At 49.5% G+C, this 25,001-nt stretch overlaps 5 protein-coding genes and 2 pseudogenes across 5 annotated transcripts, besides 27 other annotated features; 4 read left to right on the top strand and 3 right to left on the bottom strand.

The window, feature by feature from the left end:
• Positions 1 to 2,525: a sequence feature (heterozygous, Esmeraldo-like haplotype).
• Positions 193 to 219: a microsatellite.
• On the bottom strand, positions 478 to 1,362 carry Tc00.1047053509631.160 (hypothetical protein, conserved; the record flags this gene model as incomplete). The annotated part of the gene is made up of 1 exon (XM_812412.1): positions 478 to 1,362. One exon carries the CDS (start codon positions 1,360 to 1,362, stop codon positions 478 to 480), a length of 885 nt encoding a protein of 294 aa, XP_817505.1.
• Tc00.1047053509631.150 (hypothetical protein, conserved) lies at positions 1,421 to 1,978 on the bottom strand (the record flags this gene model as incomplete). The annotated part of the gene is made up of 1 exon (XM_812411.1): positions 1,421 to 1,978. The coding sequence occupies one exon, from the start codon at positions 1,976 to 1,978 to the stop codon at positions 1,421 to 1,423; it is 558 nt and encodes a 185-aa protein (XP_817504.1).
• On the bottom strand, positions 2,521 to 7,284 carry Tc00.1047053509631.140 (hypothetical protein, conserved; the record flags this gene model as incomplete). The annotated part of the gene is made up of 1 exon (XM_812410.1): positions 2,521 to 7,284. The coding sequence occupies one exon, from the start codon at positions 7,282 to 7,284 to the stop codon at positions 2,521 to 2,523; it is 4,764 nt and encodes a 1,587-aa protein (XP_817503.1).
• Positions 2,526 to 2,842: a sequence feature (areas merged during assembly that could not be assigned to a particular haplotype. This can correspond to areas where the two haplotypes were merged or to regions with more than two copies in the genome that were merged during assembly.).
• Positions 2,843 to 3,472: a sequence feature (heterozygous, non-Esmeraldo-like haplotype).
• Positions 3,473 to 3,623: a sequence feature (areas merged during assembly that could not be assigned to a particular haplotype. This can correspond to areas where the two haplotypes were merged or to regions with more than two copies in the genome that were merged during assembly.).
• Positions 3,624 to 4,392: a sequence feature (areas merged during assembly that could not be assigned to a particular haplotype. This can correspond to areas where the two haplotypes were merged or to regions with more than two copies in the genome that were merged during assembly.).
• Positions 4,393 to 4,451: a sequence feature (haploid, Esmeraldo-like haplotype).
• Positions 4,452 to 4,534: a sequence feature (haploid, non-Esmeraldo-like haplotype).
• Positions 4,535 to 10,417: a sequence feature (heterozygous, Esmeraldo-like haplotype).
• Positions 7,544 to 7,580: a sequence feature (T-rich).
• Positions 7,861 to 7,880: a microsatellite.
• Positions 8,189 to 8,212: a microsatellite.
• Positions 8,893 to 8,916: a microsatellite.
• Positions 10,018 to 10,053: a microsatellite.
• Positions 10,418 to 11,138: a sequence feature (haploid, non-Esmeraldo-like haplotype).
• Positions 11,139 to 12,000: a sequence feature (haploid, Esmeraldo-like haplotype).
• Positions 12,001 to 19,101: a sequence feature (areas not merged during assembly with more than two copies in the genome that could not be assigned to a particular haplotype).
• Positions 14,633 to 16,777, top strand: Tc00.1047053509631.120 (annotated as a pseudogene).
• Positions 16,867 to 16,912: a sequence feature (A-rich).
• On the top strand, positions 17,836 to 19,812 carry Tc00.1047053509631.100 (annotated as a pseudogene).
• Positions 19,102 to 20,011: a sequence feature (haploid, Esmeraldo-like haplotype).
• Positions 19,676 to 20,174: a mobile genetic element.
• Positions 19,840 to 19,861: a sequence feature (AT_rich).
• Positions 20,012 to 20,372: a sequence feature (areas not merged during assembly with more than two copies in the genome that could not be assigned to a particular haplotype).
• Positions 20,373 to 23,385: a sequence feature (heterozygous, non-Esmeraldo-like haplotype).
• Tc00.1047053509631.90 (mucin TcMUCII, putative) lies at positions 20,988 to 21,632 on the top strand (the record flags this gene model as incomplete). Its single annotated transcript, XM_812409.1, has 1 exon — positions 20,988 to 21,632. One exon carries the CDS (start codon positions 20,988 to 20,990, stop codon positions 21,630 to 21,632), a length of 645 nt encoding a protein of 214 aa, XP_817502.1.
• Positions 22,063 to 23,349, top strand: Tc00.1047053509631.80 (mucin-associated surface protein (MASP), putative; the record flags this gene model as incomplete). The annotated part of the gene is made up of 1 exon (XM_812408.1): positions 22,063 to 23,349. One exon carries the CDS (start codon positions 22,063 to 22,065, stop codon positions 23,347 to 23,349), a length of 1,287 nt encoding a protein of 428 aa, XP_817501.1.
• Positions 23,386 to 23,959: a sequence feature (areas not merged during assembly with more than two copies in the genome that could not be assigned to a particular haplotype).
• Positions 23,960 to 24,523: a sequence feature (haploid, Esmeraldo-like haplotype).
• Positions 24,524 to 24,628: a sequence feature (areas merged during assembly that could not be assigned to a particular haplotype. This can correspond to areas where the two haplotypes were merged or to regions with more than two copies in the genome that were merged during assembly.).
• Positions 24,629 to 25,001: part of a sequence feature (areas not merged during assembly with more than two copies in the genome that could not be assigned to a particular haplotype) that runs on past the window's edge.

Genomic DNA, 25,001 nt, shown 5'->3' with positions numbered 1-25,001 from the left:
TAGATGAGGAGCCCCAGCGTCACGACGAACCAGATGCCGCTCCAACCAGCAGAACCGTACAGCAGAAGCTGAAAAGAGAGCGATGGGCCACCCGCCGTTGGGGCGCCCACGTTCATGGATCCCAAGCAATCCAGGAAGAAAAAATATATATATATTGAATGTCGCTTCCCTCCCCGCGTCTTTCGTGCAGAAATATATATATATATATATATATATATAATAAAATCAGAAAACACGCCAAGCAAAAAAAAAGTAAAAATAACCATCGCACACGTGAAGCATCGGCAGAACGACAGAAAGCTGTAATGGAGGTACACACAGAGAAGGAGAAATACGTATAAATTGCACTCTCACTCTCAATCCCCCACGCATGCAAAACAAAATGAATTTTAATCGACCAGTTTATTTTAATGTTTGGAAGTATTTACTCATTATTTCCCCTTCCTCGGCATTTGGGTTCTCAGCACGCTCATTCTCTCAGATTTCCTCGTCGCTGTCATCCGCTCCCTCGTCAGCCCCAGGGTCCCTTAAAGCTCCTCGCAATACTGTTCGTCGCTCACGTTCACGCAAGCGACAAACACGATCCTTTTCTTGCAACCTTGCTAATTCCTTCTTCCGCTGCTTCAGCTGTCGGATGTCTAATCCTCGCAGTGGCCAGAACTCCTCATCCGAGTCCTCTTGGTCCACAAAGACGTATTTACCTGACAACTCGCCTTTTGGCATTCCTGCCGACATGGCTTCTGCAGCCTCATCCTCTTCCTCTTCTTCCTCCTGCTCCCTGATATCTGCATTAGCGTTGCCTTCGGCGTTCGTGTCATCACCTCTATTTTCTGTGCCCGTCATTGAATTCCCCAGTGTCGGGGGTTTCTGGCACTTTGCACAACGTGCCCTTTCCGTCGCGCACCGCTGGCAGATATGATGATAAGCGATGGTCACAGTCCTTTCTTGACAGCAGTTGCACTTCCGCTGACGTTCCAGAGGAATGTACTTGCCATAATCCACTTTCCACTGCAAAATGTCGCAGCAGCGTCGACAGCATAAACTAGTCATGAACGCTAAAACAACCGGTGGGAGCTTCTGGTCATTTACCTTGAAGCGATAGGGATCAAACTTCACCTTGTTCATGTGCACCTGTTGCGAGCCCCGAGCACCATGCCGCACAAGACGCTTGCTGGGCATCCCCTCCAACCCTACCAGTTTTTGGCGCACTTGGAAAAATGGCGGTGAACAAAATTCACTCCCCCTCTCACGGTTAACAAAAGGGGAAAAAAAAACACTGATAACCGGGTGAGGAATAAAAATAAAAGCAATATTTGCGGGAGTGAGGAGAGCCATCAAATTATAGGAAAGACAATTTATCATCTTCCCGAGGACAACAAATGAATGAGAGTAATGGAGAGTGATAAGCTAAGCAAAAGGCCTATGTCTCCTTCACGCTCTTGAGTGGCAGTGAGTCCAAATAGAGCGAAAGCTGTGAGATGGTGGTGCAGTTGATCAGCTCCCCCCACTCCCATAAAAAACCATTCCCACAACTCTCCTGATCTGGGTTACAACCGCCAACACCATCAACATCATCTCCGTTGTGGACGCGGCGACAAACAAATCCCGCAATGACACCAAAGCTACACGGATCCCCCACGCACCGTTCTATTACGAACCACGGACCAGAGGACGTAGAATAAAAGGGCAAAGAGGCCCTAGGTGCAGGAACTTCTGGAACTTCGCCACAGAGACCCCGCCCTCCACGCGCCCACTGCAAAACGGTATTCATAAGATCTCCCTCAGTAGCCACAGAAACAATTTCACCACCTCCACCACCAAAACAGTTTACGACATCGTCCTTGAGGAAGAGTACGCAGCCATACAAAGTATTTGCTACAGCGTCAGCCTCGTTGTCGTCACGCTTCTGTCGCGGCGCTAAATGACTAAGGCAACCAACAGTTTGCCCCTTATTATAAACCCAACGACCGACAAACATACCCAATAGCCTTAAGAAACAAGAAATACAAAGAAGGTTCAAAAAAATTATTCGCTTAGCAAAACCAAACACCCGAGAAGAAGTAGGAACGTCAAAGCAGCATTCGCGGACAACTCCGTTAAAAACAAACTCCAATTTTATTTCAGGCTGTCCCCAACGTCGTATGAATCACACCGCGCCTTTCAGAACTCCCAGAAGAGAATAAAACTGAAACGAGCCGTAAGAGAAAAAAACATCCACGGTGTGAGACTGGTAAAACATAATAATAAGAAACAAAAACGGAACAAAAATCTGTAAAAGTACACTCTGCTATAACTACAACTATATACAGCAGCTGCTTACGAAAAAAAAGTTCAACCAATGGCAAACCAACACTCACACCCTCCTCAAAATAAATTTTAAAAAACGGTTACAAACTTCGCAAGCAACTATTACAACATACCCATTGCTTCCCTTGTTTCCCCTCTATGACGCATTTGCCACAAAGTGAGGACCCATAAAACTACATTTTGCATCTCACATCCCCTTCGGTTTGGTTACACTCATTGGCGTTCAGTAAAAAACGAGACTGCAGAAACCTGATCCCCAGGCACATGACATGCATTACCGGCATCAATGACAAAGGCGGCCATGAGTGCCTCAGGTCTCTCACACAGTAATTTCTCCCATTCATCACCGTCGAAAACCTTTACGTGTCGCGTAACCACCTTCTCCTTTACCTCCGTTGGGTCCGTCCACAACTCACAGTGCGCCCTCAAAAACACCAACTCCTTCTCCTTATCCGACAAAAGACGCCTCAGAGCACCATTCACCCCCTCAACTCCCTTTAGTTGTACCAAAATATCGGTTAATTCCTTCTCAATTGTTTCAACAGCATTATACTTTTCGGCAGATAAAGCTACAAGTGCCTCTTCCAACTCACGAGATTTAGATTCCAGCCCACCAACAACCAACTCCCTCGACCTACACTCCGATTCAATTCTTTCCCTTTCCAACACATTCCGCTCCAACTCCTCCTCCAAACGCTTTTTATCATCTACCAGCCTCTCATTCTCAGCTGCCTTCTGCTCAAGCTCCTCCGCCAGCCTCTCATTCTCCGCTGTCTTCTGCTCAAGCTCATCCGCCAGCCTCTCATTCTCCGCTGCCTTCTGCTCAAGCTCATCCGCCAGCCTCTCATTCTCAGCTGCCTTCTGCTCAAGCTCCTCCGCCAGCCTCTCATTCTCAGCTGCCTTCTGCTCAAGCTCATCCGCCAGCCTCTCATTCTCAGCTGCCTTCTGCTCAAGCTCATCCGCCAGCCTCTCATTCTCCGCTGCCTTCTGCTCAAGCTCATCCGCCAGCTTCTCATTCTCCGCTGCCTTCTGCTCAAGCTCATCCGCCAGCCTCTCATTCTCCGCTGCCTTCTGCTCAAGCTCATCCGCCAGCCTCTCATTCTCAGCTGCCTTCTGCTCAAGCTCATCCGCCAGCTTCTCATTCTCCGCTGCCTTCTGCTCAAGCTCATCCGCCAGCTTCTCATTCTCAGCTGCCTTCTGCTCAAGCTCATCCGCCAGCCTCTCATTCTCCGCTGCCTTCTGCTCAAGCTCATCCGCCAGCCTCTCATTCTCCGCTGCCTTCTGCTCAAGCTCATCCGCCAGCTTCTCATTCTCCACTGCCTTCTGCTCAAGCTCATCCGCCAGCCTCTCATTCTCAGCTGCCTTCTGCTCAAGCTCATCCGCCAGCTTCTCATTCTCCGCTGCCTTCTGCTCAAGCTCATCCGCCAGCCTCTCATTCTCCGCTGCCTTCTGCTCAAGCTCATCCGCCAGCCTCTCATTCTCAGCTGCCTTCTGCTCAAGCTCATCCGCCAGCTTCTCATTCTCCGCTGCCTTCTGCTCAAGCTCCTCCGCCAGCCTCTCATTCTCCGCTGCCTTCTGCTCAAGCTCATCCGCCAGCCTCTCATTCTCCGCTGTCTTCTGCTCAAGCTCATCCGCCAGCCTCTCATTCTCCGCTGCCTTCTGCTCAAGCTCATCCGCCAGCCTCTCATTCTCCGCTGCCTTCTGCTCAAGCTCATCCGCCAGCCTCTCATTCTCCGCTGTCTTCTGCTCAAGCTCATCCGCCAGCCTCTCATTCTCCGCTGCCTTCTGCTCAAGCTCATCCGCCAGCCTCTCATTCTCCGCTGCCTTCTGCTCAAGCTCATCCGCCAGCCTCTCATTCTCCGCTGCCTTCTGCTCAAGCTCATCCGCCAGCCTCTCATTCTCCGCTGCCTTCTGCTCAAGCTCATCCGCCAGCCTCTCATTCTCCGCTGCCTTCTGCTCAAGCTCATCCGCCAGCTTCTCGTTATCGGTGGCTAGCTTTTCGAGCTCATCGGCAAGCTTTTCGTTTTCGATGGTAAGCTTTTCAAGCTCCTCAGCTTGTTTTGCGTTCTCTATGCTTTTGTTTTGAAGCTCGTTTTCTTGTGTTTCATGTTGCCGGTAGAGACTTTGGATTGTGTTGTTTGCTTTTACAATTTCTTCGTATTTGGCACGAAGTTGATCGCTGAGGTTCTGATTATCTGCTGCTGCTTCTCTTAGCTGGCTGTTAATTGTTTCCATATCGTCACTGAGTTGTTGTAGCTGCTGGCGAAGAGTATCGTTTTCTTGTTGGAGCTGGTTGCTCCGTTGTATCTGATTTGTATATTCGTCCATTGTGATAGAAAGTAGGGGTTCCCTCATAATTTCTTCTGGGTCCAGGGCATTCTCGGGACCCGCGTCTTTTACCGTATAAAGCTGAAGCGTGGGCTCCAGTGACCTTGCTTCATGAGCGGTGCGGCGTTTTTGTCGATGAGCGTTTAGTTCTTTTTGCTTTCTTTGATTTATTTCCATAAGTTCTTCGTTTTGTCGTTCTTTCAACTCAAGCGCACGAGCACCAACATTTTGATTATTCAGTGCATCCTCAAGTTGCTTTTGAAGGTCATGGATCTCTTCATCACGCGCTTCGATGCCTTCTAGCGCCTCCTTCTCAGAGGTTTTGAGAGCGTCTAATAGGTCACTTATCCGACGTAAATTTTTCGCTAACTCTTCGCATTCTGCCCTCTTTCGTGCTAACTCATGAAGGAGTTCCGAGCGTTCCTGTGCGGCGTCGCTCGCTGCCTTCTGTGCTATTTGTAGTTCATCTTTAAGCTGCTCATTCTCGGTCTCCACGCCCTTTTTCCCTTGTGTTATTGTATTCAAATGGACAAGGAGATTATCGTGAGTTTGATTAAGATCCTCCAGCTGTTTCTGCAGCTGTGCAGCCTCATTCTCGAGCAGCTCGCACTGCTTCATCTGTTCATGAAGCTCATCCAGAGTCACGCAGTAAAGCGGTTCCGCGGTGTTATCTCCCTTAAATGTCGACAGATTACGTTGGGTGCGCATCTGAATTGCCTGGTTCTTTTGCAACTTAAACAACTCCAGTTCACTTGCCTGTTTGTCAGCAAGGTCTTTCAACTTCTCTACCAAATCGCGCATTCGACCAATTTCGGCATGAAGCTCATTGTTTCGCTGCCGTAACGCTTCCTGCTCCCGTAGCGTTGATGCCGTCTGCCGACGGAACTCCTCAGCTGATTTTTCCAGGGTGCACTGCAACGAGCGGTTCTCATTGTGAATCTTGTCCAGCAGCATAAGCAAATCGCCAATCTCGCTTTCATATGCATCCTTGTCAACAAGATGGCCCTTTCCTCCCAGCTCCTCGACGAACTCGTCAAAGTACAGTCCTTGAAACTTCGTCTCCGGAATGTCAAGTGCGCGGCAGACTTCCACAATTGCGCGGTCAAGAGACACCTTGGCGCCATTGGGATCATGGTACAGGCGGTTCATCTCACGCGGTGGGAATTGTTCAAGACGCCTATCAATCTCCCCTGTGGTCAGCTCCGTAGAGTGCCGGACGTTGAACGAGGTAACAAGAGCATCGGGCTCGAGATGGAATTCGACATTCTGAATACAGTCGTCTGGAACGTGGCATGCAAGAGCTTGTTCAAACCTAAACCTCGCCAGCACTTCCTCCGGCTTATTCTTAAACAGTGTCCCCCAGTCTTTTCCGGGGTATTTCTTGGCATGTTTTGTGGTTACCTTCAGACCATCCGCAAAGAGCCACCGCTCGTCATGCTTCTTCAAGTCATCAATAATGTCTTGCAGTTCCTTGTTCTTTCCGGAGGTGTCACGATCATGAAACTTCAAGGTTGTTCTATCATGGCTACGAATAACATTGCGAGTGTAGTGTTCTTGCAGGTACAGTCGTTTTTCTTCGAGCTCAGTGGTGTACATCGAAAGGCAGTGAAGCTCCGCCATGGCTCCAATATACTCGTTCATTGTCCGAGAGAGCTGGTCCTTAAGTTGAAAGCGCAGCCACGATGCATCCTCATACAAAACATCAACCTCGTCATCGGTTAGCGCACAATCCGTTACTGATGGATCAATAGGCACCACAGAAATAACAGCCGAGAGAGGAATCGTGGAATGCACAGATGTTTTAATAAACGATGTCACTTGACCCCTAGCGGCTGAGGAATTTCTGCGCGACAACTCCTCCTTCAGCTTCATGACCTTCATACGGCACGCCTTCATCCCGGAAATGGCGGCGCCAATGGCATCATTTTGCGCTTGTATGCGCATGTCTGATGTTAGTCTGCTGTGTGCCTCTTGATACGCCAGGGCGCTTATCACCCACTGGTGAAGGCTCCTGATAGCTTCAGAATCTCGCGCAGCGGCTGCCAAAGAAAAACGCGGCTCGTGCAATGAAGAAAGAATGGTGTCAGGAGTTGGATAGTACCGTCCAGGGACATCCACATAAATGAAATCCATGACAGCACCTGGCTTTCTGTATTCCATTTGGATGTCGTACCATGAGAAGCAGTCGTTGATGGCGGGGTCATTCTTGGCCACCGCGAGCACTGCCTTTAAAACCTCTACGGCTACTGGGGAGGGTCGAGCCTGAGACGTCACTTCACGCATGTGCACCTCATCAACCGCCTTCACCTGCTCCTTCGCCACCTCAAACACAGACCTTGCGGCGGAAACGCTATCCTCGTTTTCACTGCGAATAGCAGCGAGTTTATCTCTTGAGGTCGAAAGTCGCTCCTGGAACACCCTCATCCTTTTCATCTCCTTTTCAATCTCATTCGAAACGATATTCTTCAGTGCCGCGTCGTCGCCTTGATTGATGCTCCACTGCTGCACGACGGCAGTGTACTCCTTCAGCGAAACCACCGTGCCAAGTGTCCACTGCCAGTGCTCATCGTCAATAAGATATTCGTAGGCTACAGTTTGTCCATTCTGTAGCTGTGGCGTATCCCTCTTGAGGGTATTGAGAAGTACCATGATTGAACTCCTGTCTTGAGCCCGTCGTCCCTCCACTTTTTCCCCCTTCACCTCCGCCACGGGTAGTTGACTCAGTGGTTAAGCGAGGGGTGGTTTACAAAGAAGCACACGAAGTAAAACCACAATAAAACAAAATATAAAACGCTGACAATCCCCTTTGATTTGTTTTGGTGTCAGCCGGAACAATGCTGTCCAAAAAAGGTTTTATCGGAGCCGGACAAGTAAAATACTAATAATAATAATAATACGCGAAGAACTCAAAAAGAAAAAAAAAAAGGAAAGGAAAGAGAAAAAAACCTAGCTGTCCTCCCCTTCTTGATGATCTTACGTATATTTTCCCCTTTTCCTTCCTGCTGCTGCTTTCCTTCACCCCTCTTTTATTCCCTCTATCAATTTATTTTCGATTATACTTTCCTTCCGTCCTTTTTTTACTCTTCTTTAGGACTCGTTCTTCCCCTCTTCGGCCACTTCACGGAGTGCTGGTGACCCTCTTTTTTCCTCCTCTTCCTCTGCTGCTCACCTAGCTTGTCTCGTAGCCAAGTGCAAATAGAGATGTACACCACACACACACACACAATATATATATATATATATATTTTCCTTCGCGTGAATTGAGAACGAAACTCCGGTACCGATACCAACGGCAAGTAACGGCAGTAAATAAATAGTATTTATGAAAAAGATGAAGTCGATGAACAATTCCTTCTCCCCTTCCTTCTCTTTGGCGCCTCGCTTTTCTCCTAGCCGCTTGAAAAAAGTATCTCCTCTATCCTTTATCTTCCCTTATTTGTGTCTCTTTTTTCGATTCTCACCCGCGCCTTATATTCCCTCTTTTTTACTTCCCTTTCCAGCTAATATCAACAAATCGTCTCTCTCCTAGCTAGCACCCTCAAAACAAAGCAACAAAAAAAAAAAAAAAAAAAAAAAAGCGGGAAATATATGCGAGAAAAAAAAGCAAAAATACGATCGAAGAACCCGCCAAAAAAAGCGGCAAAACACAATAAAGCAACAAAAACCACACAAAGACAGCTTCTGAAGATGAAACCCGGTGCCATCAAAGAAACATTCCATACCTTTGCGTGCAACACACAGAAGATAACAAATAAATTTCTCTCCCAGAAACCCTCAAACTCAACACAAAAACATAATAAAAAAACAACACCCTCATCCCTCTGTGAGGCCACCAACCATAAAAACTTTACTTCGTGTTGCAATACAACGAAAAGAATAGACAAATAACTCTGTGCCTCAAAACGCCCAAATCGTTGTCTGTAACAATCAGACCATAAAGCTGAGAACTGTGTTCGGGTGCTTGTTTTATATTTGCTGTTATTACTTCAGTCCCCATCCGAAACACAAACAACAACTCAATAAAACAAGGGGGAGAACAATTCACAGCAAAAAGTAAAAACACATCTCTATAAAAAAAAGTCATGTAAAAAAGGAAAGCATAAATGTTGGTAGCGCTCCTCACAGTTAAATTTCACCATGTGAATTTTTCTTTCCATTTCCTCCTGAAAATTTCATTTCCGTGCTTCCTTTTCAAAAGCGCCGTCCTCCCTCACCCGTTTTCCAAAACGAAAATAATAAAAAAATTGTGTTATTGATAAAAAAAAAAAAAAAAAAAAAAAACTCAACCAAAAATAAATGAACAACAGCAAACACAGATATTCCTCTATTTATTTACTTTTCTATTTCCTTTGGCCCTTTTTGACTTCATCTTCCTATCAAAATGTTCTCGTAACGCGTGCTCCGCATCTCTTTTTTGACGGTGTATTGGCTATCCTCCATTTTTTTATGTTATGTGGCGGGCATTTCTACCGCGTTTTCCTTTACTTTTTTCGTATTCTGGTAACACAAATCAAACCTTTTTTAATTACATGCTTTTTCCCCATTTCTTGTACAGGGAATTTGCATTCAATTGTTTCCTCCCGCCGGGTCAATTCCTTTTATTCCCCTATAAAAAATTGGTGTCGATCAACTCCTTGACTTGCTTAGAGTTTTATGTTGATTTTTTTTCGTAGAAGGAACTTACTTTTCTGATGTATTCTTTTTGTTTTTTCTCATACTCTAAGAAAAGTGGTTTAGGGATCATCCATCCCATCCTTTGTCCTTCCTGGAGTTGCTTCTTTCATGAACATCATTGCTTTGGCTCCAAAACTATAAGAGCCCACTACTCAATTTTTTTTCCTTATTGTTGGTGTTGTTTTGTTTTGTAGAGTGGTAGATGCTCGGTTATTAGAATTATTCTTGTTACTTATTGTGTTTGTTTTATAAACAACATCGCTTCCATTTAAAATATGGCAGTTTTTTAAATCACCGTAATAGTGGTGCCAAAACTGCATTTTCTCTTAACGTGTATAAATGGGATGACTTCTTAATATGATATCGGTAGTTAGAATTTGGTATTATTTATTTAAAAAACTAGTAGGTGCAAAAGGTTTCTTGTAAAATTAGTTGGTAATATAGTTACTCTCTGTTTATGGCTCCTAAAAAAGTTAACAGAAAAATATTAGTTCTTTAAAAAATGATATTTCATAAAGCGCTTATTATTTTAACCGTAACCTACTTAGAACTCTTAATTACTGCCCCCCATAAGAAACAAAAATCTCCCCTCAAAAATATCATAAAGCACCTCGCTAGAATTTCAGATTGCTTTAACAGGTATGTTGTTCCCCGAATTCATGAAACACATCTCTCCATTTTCCATTAAACAAGCCAACATATGCGGAATTCTTTCTTTTTTTTTTTTTTTTTTTTTTTTTTTTTCATCTCACTGGAAGCAACAAACTATAAAACTAAATAACAAAAATAAAGGGCCCCGGCACCCACACTGTGAATTTTCCCTTTTTTTGACCAAATGATGTGTAAAATGTATCTGATTCTTAAGGCTATTTGCTTGAGGGGAAGTAACACTTTCAAAAAATATACAAAACTTTTTATTAATGCGATATAAAGTAAGTATTATTGATAAATATGTTGCTTTGAGCAAAAAATGGCAAACTTCAAAGCGCCCCAAAAAACCCCTATGACCCTGATTTTGACACGATATATCTCCACAAATCAGTCTGAAATAATGTAAAACAACAGATATTTAAATAAGGGCTTCGCGCTATATGTTGCTTAGAAGTGTATGTCAAGCACCGTTTCGTAAAGCATAAAAAGGGGTCTTAAGCCCATCCACCACCATTGGCTGTAGGTTGTTATATCTCTTTGAATGAGCCAAAAACAATAAACAAACCCCATCAAAAAAGTGGGAAGATAAAGTCATCATGAACCACATGGCAACCCGATATGATTCATAAAAAACCAGTGCGTATCTCCTTCCGCAGCAAACAAAAACGCACAAGGTGTAGCCGTTTGAAGCCATTGCCGCACAGCTTTCCAAACCCACAAACAGAGTACTCAGTACCGAGAAATTAACCTGACCTTTCTCCTTTTTCTTTTCGAGTATCTACAGAAAAAATCGAGCGAGTTCAAAAAATCGAAACAGAAAAAATTCCACAAAAGCACGCCATTCGTGCAAACAGAAAAATTCCCTCGCTGCAATTGTGCCAATTAATTCAAAAGGAAATTCTGTGTGAATGCACCCAAAAAACTCCATACTCAAGGCACACCGTGCATCATAAGGTCCAACGGAAACCTTGCTTGCACAAAGCCACCCTTTCGGCTTCCGGTAAGCGCCCATTCAAAACAAAGCGCCATTATCTCCTTGCCAATAAAAAAGACTTTTAAAAAAGCGCCAAAGCGTAAAGGGAATCGGGTATGGCACACGAAAACCCCACACAAAGCGTTATCCATCTTGTCACCCCGGTCCCCTCCCTCGCCCCTTTTCCCCTTTGCCTTCGCAGCCCCCCCGCCACCCCCCCAGTGTTTCCTTTCAAATCCCAGCCAGTGTTTCCTTTCAAATCCAAGCCAGAAGGGACAACAGAAACAAAACCTCTAGAAACAAAACCCACAAACGGCATCAACAGCACGCCGCGCAAAAGACCCTAAAACACGGCGAAGGGCGCCGGGGTCTCTATAGAAACGCGGGGCCATTATCGGCCGCAAACCCCTCTACTTTGCCCGAATATCTGTTCGGACTTTCGGCTCCCCGCCGGCCGCCCGAGCGTGGCGCAGGGCCAATCCCCCGTATTGCCGGGGGGCCCAGTAGCCAGCGATGCTTCCCTCATGGGATGTTTGTTGTTTGCGCGGGGCTGGCGGCATCGACCAGCGTCCGGAACAGCTGCTTTGTGCTGGGGCACATTTTAAAAACCAAGAGGTCTGGGGGCACGCGTTGCCGCAGCGCGGGCCATGTAATTGAAAAAACGCGAGGGAGGACAACAGAAGCACAACTGTGCGTGCTGCAGCAAGTCGGCAGTGATGCTCTTTTACTTTGTCGACACTGGGAACTGAGAGGGTGCGCCCTGCGCCTGTTGCCATGCACTCTCATAGTCATTTTTTGAATGGAGCGTGTTGTTGTTTCTCTGAAGCGGGCTCCGTGTGTCAACGCGACAGGGGAACACGGTTGGCGGTGGCAGGAGTCCCCACCGGAACGGCACTGGAGTGCCGGGTTCCCGGAGTCGGTCGCTCGCCGAGGTGGGGGATGGCGCTCAGGGATTGCCCCGAGACTGCTTCTCAATGCCGTTGTGGTTGTTGACGGCAAGTCGCTGATGGGAGAGCGAGAGATAGTGTGCTGTCGTGTGATTTCTTACAGTGGGCACTCGTTGGAGCGATGCATTTGTTTTTGCCTTGCGGATGTGGTGTTTTGGATCCCTATTTCACGCTATTCGGTGCCGCAGAAGTGGACGGAGAAGTGATGCAGTCACGAGCTGCGCGGGCATGGTGGACACGGTTATGCGAGCCTGTGGAGGATCCGAGCAAATCAAAGTGCACTATGCGGTTTGGGTCCACAAAGAAGGAAGAGGCACCGGGCGGCTGAGGGGAGTTGCAATGCACGCGGCTGCAGAAGATGACATGCGTTGCTGAGTTTACGTTGACTGCCACTTTGGATGCTTTTTCTCGAGGCCGTGAATCCTTCCGAATTTATTTGGAGGTGCTTGATGACACCAGTTGTGGAAAGCATTTTCATTTCATACGAGGATGGCGCACGGGAGAAAAGGACGAAAGAGAGCGACGCCTCGCCAAAAGAGCGGCTGCTGGAACGTTGACGAGACTCGGGATTGTCTGCACGGCCAGCTGCTTGCCCTCTGCAGGATGTTCCTTGAGGCGTTCATTGGCGCGGGAGTGAGGCGCACGCACGGGCAGGCACCGCAACAACCGTGTCATTACTTCTCCGTTGCACGAATGAGACGACGCACATCAGGCATGGCAGGTGACGTCCCCTGCGAGCCCTCCCGCCTCTTCTCTTTCAAATCTTGGCATTTTCTGCGCTGTGAAAACCGCTCCCATTGGCCGTCTTCTGTGACACGAGAGCCGCCTGTACTCCTCTTCATCGTATTGCAGAGTCGTGAGGAGGGCTTGAAGGTGCGTTGAGGAGCCGTGTGGTCTCTGCGAGCATGTCCTCTGTTTTTCTGAGGTGTTGAATTTTTGATTGCCGAAACGCATCCTGAGTGCTTGCGTCAGAGGCACACATAACTGAGGGACAGGCGTGTTTGTGGAAGTGAAGGAGGGCCACGCCATTGGGAGGAGGAAGAGTGAATGGGTGGGTGGGTGGTGTCTGTGGCCCACATGTAGTGCCCGACTGGTGCTTCGCGTTGTTTGGTGCCATTATCATTAGCATCCACAAAGAATGGCTTTGGGTGCCGCTTTTCCCAACTCTCTTACTGTTTCTGTGTGCTGCGTGTTCGTGAGCATGGCTCTTCTTCCGTGCTGTGCATTTGCTGCATAATCTTTTGATGTTCTGTGTGAAATATGTGATGATTTGCGGCATTTTTTTGGGTTCTGCTTTGATGTTTGCCGCGGGTGACAGCCAGATTGGAGTCGTTGCTTTTTCTTTACTGTGATCACGTGCGGTGTTTATGGGAGGCCTCTCGGGGAAGCGTCAGCCAACCTTGTCGTGAAAAATATTTATGATGCCACACTGCTTATTGACGTGGAATGAGTTGGCGTTTTGCATGCAATCTTCTGTGCATTCTTGCCGTGGTGCTCTCCATGCATGGCCCATGGAGAAGACTGGCTGAGAATTGTCAATGGGTTTCTTGTTGGGTCGAGGGCCGCATGCTGTTTCGCTCGCTCATTGAGAGCCCGGGCGTCACGGATGATGCTTGGGGCAGGCAGAACCTCGTGCATGGCGGAAGGAGGAGACAAAGGGCTGATTGTTTGATTGTCACTGACGAGTCCTGCCTCACTGCTTGGAGGGGGCTGTTGTTGACTGGGGCAAACTGTTTTGTGTGTCCAGAAACTGCTTGCGCCGAGTAGCGGGGTGCCGTGTTGGTGTGTGTGCGGCACCGTCATGCGGGGCAGCAGCGTGACGTTTACGGACTGTGTGCCTGTGAGCCGATGAATGTGGCGGGAGGCGTGTCTGAGGAGAATCCGCGAAAGAAGGAGCGAAATGCGTTTGGCGGTGCTGCTGTGCGAAATGCGAGGGAGGAAGAAACACAAGTGATTTCTGACATGTCGGTGGGTGTGCCGCGGTTACCGATGAGTTCTCAGGGAGAGGGAAAGGAGGGAGTGAGACGGAGACTGTGCACATCCACTGCAGCGTGTGGTGCCACAGGATGCGGTTGCCGTTGTTAAGGATATAGCGGCCGCCAAGCGTGCAGGAGAGCATCGTCTGCGTCATTGTGCCTGCAGAGCTTGCAGGTGCTGCGAGGAGGTGCAGACGACCTCTCGTTATTGGGACGCTGAGGCTGTTTTTCCTCTCTGCTCAGCGGGAGAAGCAACTCTTCTTGCACTTGACGTGCTGGTCTGCACCGATGCCCCCAACGGGGTGTCAAGCCGCCGTGTCGTTGCAGTGCGACTCTCGTGCTTCTCACTGCGCTCGTGGCTCCCTGTCGCTTGCCTTGTTTGCAGCGCCATGGCCTGCGGTCCCCCCATTGGGAGGTCAATCAAATGTTTGTTTTTTGTGTGCTGTTGAGAGGTGCTGGAGAGTAATGACTGCGGGGACGGTGATGTTGTGGTTCGCTGTGAGTGGTGGCGGTGTGTACTGCTGTTGTGTTGCCTTTCTGCCGCTGTTGCCTGTTGCTCCCCTCCAAGAAGGAAGCTACTAACAAGCGCTAATCGCTACTGTGAAATTCGAAGTCACTGAAAGGACCAACAGCACACACACCGCCCACCCACACGTATTTACATGCTCTCACGTGTTGCTGCAATGAAGGCACCCCGCACACACAACCGTCGCCGCGTGACCTGATCCAGCGGAAGGAGGAGGGAAGGAAGAGAGAGTGAGCCGAAGAGGCCCAACATGTCCCGGCATTTGTTTACTTCTGCTGTGCTGCTCCTCGTCGTGATGATGTGCTGCGGCAACTGTGGAGCTGCGGCCGCTGGAGGGAATAATGGGAAGAGTAATTTAATAAATATTCATAAGCTGCAGGGAGTCGATCTATTTGTGCCGCGGACGACGCTGGTGCTGCCGAAAGAGGTGACTGCTGCAGGTACGCCGAGGGATTCATTTGTTACACCCTCTCTCGTCAGTGCCGGTGGAGTAATTGCTGCTTTTGCCGAAGGTCACATGAATGCCGAATATCAAGGTGCTCCATTAAGTAAGCCCTTTTCTTCTGATGTGGTTGCGGGGTACATTGAACCTGCGTGGGATTGGTCCGCTCTTGTTGCTGAGATCAATAAAAATACATGGAGGGCACACACCGTGCTTACTGCAACGGAGGCAAAAGGACAAAGTTTGGTTGCTTTGCGCCAACCGACAACAATTGCGAAGGGCAATAAGGTGTTACTTCTTTCGGAAAGTTCTCTTTGGTCCTATTCATACGGGAAATTTTATTGGACAGATTGGACCTTAAACTGGTTGTGGGTACTGTCACGAATTCTACGGGCGGCGAGCCGAGTAAACGGATTGAATGGAGTGCGTCCAAATCGCTGTTAAGCGTGAATACTTCTGCTGCTTCTTACGAAAGTAAATTTGTAAGGTTTTTTCCTTCTGGTGGCTTAGGTGTTCTGATGGAGGGTGGCACGCTTGTGTTTCCCGTGTTTGCATTTGATAAGTATAACCACGATTACTCCATGATCATTTATTCGACGGACAGCGGTGCAAACTGGATGCTTTCGAATGGAACGTCACCTGAGAGATGCGAAACCCCCCGCGTCACCGAGTGGGAGGGATCACTTCTCATGATTGTTGATTGCGAGAATGGCCAGAGGGTGTACGGGTCGCGTGACATGGGGACAAAGTGGACGGAAGCCATCGGGCACTTCCAGGCGTGTGGACCAAATCAAAATCGGCAGCCATTTGGGATCTGAGCTTTCATGTGGATGCCCTCATTACCGCGACCATTGAGGGCAGGAAGGTCATGCTGTACACTCAGCAAGGGTACGCCTTGGAGAAGCAAAGGGAAAGAGCGCTCTATCTTTGGGTCACGGACAACATCCGCTTGTTTTGTGTTGGGCCGGTTGCCATGAGGATGATGTGAATTGGGAGCTCGCCAGCAACCTGCTGTACTCGGATGGTAATTTGCATCTTTTACAGCAGAGGGAAAACGATAAAGACAGTGCCTTCTCGCCTTCTCGTCTGACGGAGGAACTGAGTACAATCAAGTCCGTCCTCAGTACTTGGGCAAAAAAGGACGCCTTCTTCTCCAACCTGACCATACCCACGGCGGGTCTGGTGGCAGTTTTGTCCAACGCATTGTCCAATGGTGACACGTGGATCGACGAGTACCTTTGCCTGAATGCGACGGTGACGCCTAATGCAAAGAAGGTCAGATATGGATTTCAATTGACGGAGCCTGGCTCCAGGGTATCATGGTCCGTGAACACTCGGGTTAATAATGTGCGTCATGTATCCTTGAGCCACAACTTCACACTTGTGTCGGTGACCATCGAAAAGACTCCGAGTGGGAACACTCCTCTACTGACTGCGATGCTGGCGGACACTAATTCCAATCATACCATGGGACTGTCGTATACGGCGGATAAGACGTGGGTGACGGGGCTCAAAGGCAAGACAACAAAACAGAGCGGCCGTTGGGAGCCGAAGAAGGGATACCAAGTGGCGCTCATGCTGCAAGGCAAAAAGGCCTCTGTGTACGTTGATGGTCGGTCGCTGGGGGAGGAAGAAGTGCCGTTAACGGGTGAGGCGCCACTTGAGCTTGTACGCTTTTGCATTGGCGCGTGCGGTGAGGATGCCGGCCAGAAAACTAAGGTGACGGTGAAGAACGTCTTTCTGTACAACCGCCCACTAAATTCCACTGAGATGACTGCAATCAAGGACAAGGCCCACACTTTGAACGGCCCAGGGGAGGCGCTGGCGGGGTGGGCAGCTCTGGAGGGAGCTGCCGCCAGAGAACATGCGGCTGTGGTGGGGTTGGCATTTGCTGGGAGCGGACTGCTGCCGCTGCTTCTTCTGCTGGGGCTGTGGGGGTTCGCGGCTGCGTGAGGAGTGTGCGGCCTCAGTGTGGAACACTTGCGCTCTCCTCTTCAGCACGCACACACCGCGACGAATATATTTTACTTCGTGGAGAATAATTTCTTTTTTTTTTAATTACTTTTTTTCTTTTTTGCTTGTTTCTTTGGGGCAATCACTATGGGCTTTTTTTTTTTCCTACTCTTCCCTCTTTTAATTGTTTCTTGCCGCGCTCTTCCTGTGAGGGGTGCCGTGTGTTTCCCGCCCAACTGCTCCACTCGCACACCCACCGACACGCTCATGACGGCGGCCCTGTGCGCCTCGCCTGCTGCACGCATGAGGAGGGGCCGCGACGAACGACGCGCTGAGGGAGCCGTGACGTGTGGGCGTGCGACGAGGGCCTGTGGGGCGGAGCACACATTTCTTTCCCTCTTGTTTTGTTTTTTTGCGGCGAGGGCGGGCAGACACCCGCAGCGCCACACACACAGCCACACCCTGCCGCCGTGTTTTGTTTTTCTTTTGCTTTCTTTTTTGTGGATGGGTGTTTGCTGCCACCGTGTGTGATTGTTGAGGTTTGGGCCGTACCGCATGTATCGCTGCCATCCAGCTGTGCCTCTTGCTGTGCTGATGTGCCTCCCTGTGCTCCTCCTCTTTTCAGCTTCTCCAAAAGACGCCCACACACATAAGTATTCGCAAACTGCTCTGCAAGAATGTATTTGCACTGCCGAGTGCTTGGTTTGCTCGGTGTGTGCTCACGCGTGACGGACGGTGCCACGATGGCCTCCTCTGACGATGGCAGTCGCTGTGTTCTCGGCACACTTCCACACACTCTTCCTTGTCTCTCTGTGGGAGTGATTGCAGCAGCAGCGTGGTCTGTGGCAGCGGCTTTTGGTGCAGCGGAGAAGGTCGAGGCGCCGAGGAACAAGAGGGCGAACCCGCAGGACGCGATTACGATGGCGGATGAAAGCTGTTTTGTTGCCTGTGCTTCGTGCATTGCTAAGATTGCGCCGTGTCGCCGCCTGACGGGATGCCTGCACTCGGCACCCTTCGAGGCATTGCGTTGTTTCATTCAGTGTGATGTCACAATCATCATGGCAGCATCTTCCCTCAACGGCTCTGAGTGTGACAATACGAATGACGGCAAGGAGAGCGATGAGGATTATGGTGACGACTTGCACCGAGGGGCGGATTATTTGCGTGTCTTGGCACACGAATCCCAGGAGGGTTTGAATGCCGTCCCCACAATTCCCGGCCTTGCGGAACCGTTGGCTTTCGCGCTGTCACCCACCGTAATTAGTGCCCCATGCGTTGAGGCTGATCCATTTACCGTGGAGTTCACGCAGCAGCTCTCGAGTGTTTGTGCTGCTGGTCCCGCGTTGGCCCTTTCGCATTTATTTCAGCGTTGCCTGGCGGATGATTTGATGTCTGTGTTGTCCAGGCCGCCGCCTCGAGTTTTCTTTTGGTGTCCAATAAGAAACGCTTTGCGTTGCGGTGGATATTTATTTGCGTGGCCGTCGATGCACGTGACGATGCTCAACGGGTGTGTCTTTTGTTTGGCGGGCACGAGGGAGACTTCGGTGTGTGCCGACAGCACCGCGAAAGTCTTCGTTGACGGATCGAGGCGAAAATAAGGGAGGTCTGTCCGCTGCATCTCTCAAGGCAGCTGCGGGGCACTCCGGACGCACAGAGTGAATGGATGGATGCCGCGCAGCTGGGGAGACCAGTTTTCTTCTCCGCCCTTCGTTGCCGGGGGAATCGAGAATCCACAGCGCCACTACCAGCTGCATTTTACTGCTGGGGATCGACTGTTCTGAAGTTGCCCGTCTAATGTGAATCGCAGCGTCAGTGCAGGAAGACACTTTTACGCACTGCGCGTGGTTGCTCCAGGCTCGAGCTCATCAATATTTACGGCAGGGAGCAATGCATCTTGGCGGCCGGTGACGTTCAGGCGAGCGTGTTTCACTTCACCCGCCTCGTATTTGTGGGGGACACTGCGCATCGACCCTCCCCAAAAGTTCCACCATCTTCACTTTCCCCCGCCACCCGCTGCCCTCTGCTGACGGTACAATTGTTTGGCTCCACCAATAATGCGCTTGCGAAAAGTCCTCTCCGCACGTTGTAGGATTATCATTATTTTTTTTTTGGCGATACAAGAACTCCAGTGACACCGCAAGAGTGTGCAGCACAAGCTAATCTCCGCAGTGGACCCTATTTTTCTGCAGTGTCGTTGTCGTGATCCTGCCATTGTGTACTTGGTGCAATTTTGTGGGGTTGGGCCACTGCAGCCGTTGGATTTCTGGATTGCTTTTGCTTTGGTCGCTTTGGGTCTCAGGGAGAACAAGTTTAATTTGTTTCACGTGCGGGATGGTGGAAACACTGCCAGGAGCAGCCTTGCGGAATATTATGGGCTTGTGGAGGAAGTGAGAGGAGGCGGGGGAGGAACTGGTGGCAGCAGTCGGCGTATCTCTTTTCACAGGGAGATGGAGACGCGTGGAGCAGAAACAACACTACTCCTGCGAACGACAATTATACGCTTTCTGAGGGTGATGAAGGGTGCGACAGACATGCTTTTCTCCTGCACTCTTTGTGTGACCGACGGAACGCGGCTGGTGGATGGCCGCCTTTCAAAAAAAATGCCGGAAGAACGGTGTACGCCGGGTGTATTCGAGACGACATGCCTCGGGCCGATCGACGGCGTTGTGAGCGATGCGGTGCTGCAGTGGCGTTTTTTTCTGCTCTCTCTAATCGTTTTTATTTGTCCTTTTGCCAGTTTGTTTTTTTTGTCGTGGAGAAGTTGTTGGCATATGCTGCGGGTGTGGCGTCGACGGAGTCATCCACGCTTTGTCTTAGAAACATGACTTTGAGTCGTGTCAGTCATGCCGTGTGTCCCTTTTCTTGCTGGGCGTCTTTTGGGTGTGTTTGAGCCTTTTTAGGAGCTTTTGAAGAGAATGATCGCGGGAGAGCTGGCCAACTTAATATATATATATCCTGATAGAACGAATGCTCTTCCTTACAACGATTTTCTACCGTATGAATTTTTGGCAAAAAAAAAAAAAAAAAGACTTTAAGGGCATCAGGGAGCAGACAGAGGCAAGATAATTTTTTATTTTTATTTTTGCCTTCCCACCCACCCACCCCCTGTTGATCCCCACCTCGCGGCGGGGTCTTGTGGTTGGAGAAGCCCAAAGTCTGCCACCTCGCAAGTAAGTAATAAACAAATGTTTATGTATCCTTTCCGAATAGAATGAAGCGGCCACGATTGAGGCTGACGAATGTATATATACACAAATACACATACACTTTTTGGGTGTTACACTTTGGGGTATGGTGAACCCCCACTCTTATTCCATTCATCCCTCACTTATTTCTATCTTGTATGGTTTCTATTATTGAGAAACTCAGGATTCGGCCAGCGGCCCAGAAGATTATTTTTTATTGCAGCACCTTATCAAAGAGAAGCAGGAACAACACAAACCGAATTATTGGCTGCACCAACACAAGAAACATTCACAAGAGGAAAGAAAAACAAATTGTGCACCCTGCAGAAATCCCAACACACGACCCATGCATGAAGGTTTGCCCTCTGCAAAAACAAAACAACGAAGCATGCAGACATCTGCCAACATCCAAAAAGAAACGCAAATAAATGGTTGCTTGCATTATCCCATTTTTTGCATCTTATTGTTGTTTTTGCGTGCGCGGCTGTTGCTGCGGTGGTTGCCGTGCCTGCATGAAGTGGTGTGCGCTGAATATGAACGAAGGCCGAAGGCAACTGAATTGATTTTGTGATGAATATTGGCTGCACTTCCCGTGGACCAACAATCCACGTGGTGTGCGGGGATCTCTCTTTTTTTATAGTTACTTTGATTTTTTGGGTTGCTGTGTGCGCTGCGCCTTCTCTTGTGTGTGTGCGTACCCTCCGTGAGGGGTGCCGACACGACGGACCGCTCTCGCCGTATGTGCATGCGGTGGAGCCTTGTGTGCCGCTCCTGTTTGCTTCTCCCTCTTCCATCTGTGTGTTGGTGTTGCGGCAGGGCTGTGTGTGTGTGTGTCTGTGCCTGTTGCCGTGGATTGGAGTGTGTGTCGTGCGTGGTGTGCGGCGTACGGTGCATGCCTGGCTGCTGCCCTCTCCTCATGTGGTGTGCCCTCTGTGTGTGTCTGCCGCACCTCTCGTCTCCCCTGTTGCTCTCCATGTCCCTCACTGTGCAGATCAGCCCCACACTACTGAACGACCACACTCACGATGGTGACGACGTGCCGTCTGCTGTGCGCCCTGCTGGTGCTCGCCCTGTGCTGCTGCCCGTCCGTGTGCGTGATGGCGAACGTTGTCGCGGAAAAAGATGGCCCCTCTGAATCAGAGACTCCGCCTGAGGAACCGGGACGGGGGGCCAATTCTTTAAATTCAAATACCCTTACGTTCCCAGAGGCGGGTAAATCCGGTTTGCAAGATAAAGCACATAATGCCGTTGAGGGAAAGGGACCAGGTGTGTCGTCTACTGAACAAACTAAAAGAGGAAGTGCGCCTGCTCAGTCAGGACCAGGCGTTGGTGACATCGATTCGCCAGGTGCAACGGGTAATTCCGGTAAGTCGGTGGTAAACAATTCAGAGCAGGATAAGGAAGTGTCAAAAAATAATGAAGAGGCTAAGGTACAGATTCCAAATACGACTACGACCACTACAAATGCACTAACTACTACTACGACTACGACGACAACTGCGCCAGAGGCACCGAGTAATACGGTCATGAATACAGAGGCGCCAACCACGACGACCACCCACGCACCGTCACGTCTTCGCGAAATCGACGGCAGCCTCAGCAGCTCTGCGTGGGTGTGTGTCCCGCTGCTGCTCGCCGTATCCGCGCTGGCGTGCGCCGCTGTGGGCTAAAGGGGAGCGTGGGCTGTGCGTGCCAGCACTCAGCCACGGGGAAATGTGTACGTCTACTGTGGTCCGATGTATAAAGTAAGAGTAATTATGTTGATTGCTTTTTTTGCTTTGTTTGCTTCTTCTGCCCCGCTGTGTGCTTCGCGTTGCTTCCCACATCTGCCACGTTGAACGCGTCCTGGACACACTCATATGCATGCGCAGCGGAGCCTTGTGTGTTTTTCCATAATATCTTTTTTTTTTTTTTTAATCTTTTTTTCAGGGTGTTGTGCGAGTTTTGGATTTGTGCTGGATTCATTTGTGTAATGGTGTGTGCGCTGCTGCTTCTGCTAGTGTTTTTTACTGTGCCGCGTCTCTTCTTTTGCTTTCATTCAGCGTTGACGTGTTGTTATTTTGTGCTGAAGGCTGCACGCAAGTGACAGCAGTGATAGCGATGATGATGACTGGCCGTGTGCTGCTGGTGTGTGCTTTTTGCGTGCTGTGGTGCACTATAGGTGTAGTTGCGGACGGTGATACGGAAGAGGTTTTGGAGGACTTTGTTCCGCCGTCCCGGGCTGATGAAACACAAGAATTACAAGAAGAATTGCGGGGCAAGGGACATTCAGCAAATGACGAACAAGTCGATGAAACACAAGAATTACAAGAAGAATTGCGGGGCAAGGGACATTCAGCAAATGACGAACAAGTCGATGAAACACAAGAATTACAAGAAGAATTGCGGGGCAAGGGACATTCAGCAAATGACGAACAAGTCGATGAAACACAACTTCAAAAACCACAAAAAGAAGGAGGAGGCCACCAAGCAGAAGATCCACTTCAACCAGTTGAACGATCTGTGCGAGCAAAACTGCAATCTGAAGGGCCTCGAGTCGAAGAAACGGGCAATCAAATTGAACAAGAACAATTACTACGGGGGACACAACGAAATCCAAACGTTGAAAATAAAACCCCAACCATGCCTGTAGATAAACCCCAAGGAAGCGATGGAGAAGGTGATGTTTCTAACGAAAAAGAAAAACAAAAAGTAAAAGAAACGATTTCTCAAATTAAAGAAGAAGTTGTTGCACCTGGCGCAGGTACTCCGGAAGCGATTTCAATTGAGGGTCACCAGGAAGCATCACGCAACCCCGCAGAAAAAACCTTGGTTGAAAACAAAGACATTGCTAAAGAAAATAATGTTAAAAAAGAAGAAAAGGAAAAGAAAAGTGAACAACAAGAACTTCAATTAAAACAAAAAAACGGAAAACAAGTGACGCTGCATGGCTCACCCACAGGGCCAGCGGCAACACAAGGCTCACTGGCACCTGTACCGCCAGAAGGATTGCAACAGAAGCAGATCAGCGACGGTTCAACAAAACAGCCAGAAGGAGAAGCTCCTTTAATTGGCACAGAAAGTACATCAGATGGAACTACCGACCCACCATTGCCATCCGTTTCTACAGGTGCTGCTGTTGCTGCCACTTCTGAATCCGACAAGAGAGAAGTAAAGGTTAGCGCCATTGCTGAATCCAACGAAACAACGGTAAATGAAACAGACGACCAACAGGAGCGAATTGGAGAAAAAGACGAAGAATCCGCGAAGGGTAAAACAGCCTTTGAAACAAACCAAACTGAAAATATAGACGATAGTGACGGCAGCACCGCGGTCTCCCACACCACCTCCCCTCTTTTGCTTCTTCTTTTTGTTGTGTGTGCTGCTGCTGCGGTGGTGGCCGCGTGAGAGTGAGTGAGAGAGCGCCATGCACCGCCCGCACACACACTCGTCTTTCACCCACTCTCTGTGTGTGTCCCCTTGCATGGACTCTCGCCCTCACCTCATCCCGCGAAGCACACACATAATGTGCCCATTGTATATATTGCATGCACACCCATGCAGGCCCGTTGGTGCTCTCTTTTGCACGACACGCACCGCTGCCGTCCTGCCTGGCTGCATGGGCGGAGCACCGTAGCTTTTCTTTGTTTTGTTTCCATTGCATTGAGTGGGCGACCTCTCTCTCTCTCTCTCTCCACCAACCCATTCCTTTTTTTGCTTTTGGGGGCAATCACTATGGACGTTTTTTCTTTCCTACTCTTCCCTCTTTTAATTGTTTCTTGCCGCGCTCTTCCTGTGAGGGGTGCCGTGTGTTTCCCGCCCAACTGCTCCACTCGCACACCCACCGACACGCTCATGACGGCGGCCCTGTGCGCCTCGCCTGCTGCACGCATGAGGAGGGGCCGCGACGAACGACGCGCTGAGGGAGCCGTGACGTGTGGGCGTGCGACGAGGGCCTGTGGGGCGGAGCACACATTTCTTTCCCTCTTGTTTTGTTTTTTTGCGGCGAGGGCGGGCAGACACCCGCAGCGCCACACACACAGCCACACCCTGCCGCCGTGTTTTGTTTTTCTTTTGCTTTCTTTTCTGTGGAAGGGTGTGTGCAGCTACCACCGTGCGGTGATGGAGGGTGGGGAGCTGTGCTGGACGTAGTGTCGTCCAGCTGTGCATTCTCACTTTCTTCTTTACTTAATGGGTGTTTGCTACATACCGTCATGAGTGAAGTGTTTCCTCCTCTTGCTTGCTTTTTACTGCCCACATTCGGTGCCGGTTCCGCGGCTGTGCGTCCCACGGAATGCACGAAAGGATGATTGGAACAACAGGCCGGATGCCGCACGAAATGTGAAGGATGTTGTGTGGGCTAGTGAAACAGTAAAGTCTTTTCTTTGACCTCTTTTTCTTGTTGCAGGCAATATGCATACACAAACACATGACTGTATGGTACTCCTTGGCACATGAAATAAACGTCTTTCATAATCAGTTTTTCCCTTTTTTTTTCATGTTTTGGGAGTTCTTCTGGACTCTTACCCCTTTTTTTTTTTTCCTGTTAGAGGCACCGATGGTTCACGACGACGATTGTTTTTGCTACCCATTGCGATGGCACGAGGGTGACTGGGCGCCGGCCTGCTGAGTGCACTCGGAGGGGAGCGGATGGTGTGCGCCGTGCCCCATTGTGAGTGTGGGACGCCAATCCGTCGGGGAAGGGAGAAGTGAAGGACTGCGGTATGCACTTGGATGTGCCCGTCCCTCCTGTTGCCGCCGTGTATGTGCGGTGCACATGGCTCTATCTTGCGGTGCGACGTGGATGGCGGTGCGTATGCGTGCGTTGTGCGGCGGGCTTCTCTTCTCCATATCTTCGCCCTGTTGTGTGTGGAAAAGTTGTGGGAGAGGATATTTGTGGGGGAGTGAGCGTGGGTAATTGCCAGCACCGCCCCGCGCATTGGGGAATTCCATACACGTGGCTATGCTTGACGGCGTTTTGCGGCACCCAGGGCGTGGCGAGGAGGATGGTGAGGATCTGTTGTGGGCAGAGGGAGGATGGAGAGAACAGTCCCCTTCCG

The sequence above is a fragment of the Trypanosoma cruzi genome, genomic scaffold, assembly GCF_000209065.1.
Source record: "Trypanosoma cruzi strain CL Brener 1047053516315 genomic scaffold, whole genome shotgun sequence".
In the NCBI taxonomy this organism is placed as follows: domain Eukaryota; phylum Euglenozoa; class Kinetoplastea; order Trypanosomatida; family Trypanosomatidae; genus Trypanosoma; species Trypanosoma cruzi.
Note: the sequence above shows the minus strand (reverse complement) of the source record. Positions and strands in the feature narration are given on the sequence as shown.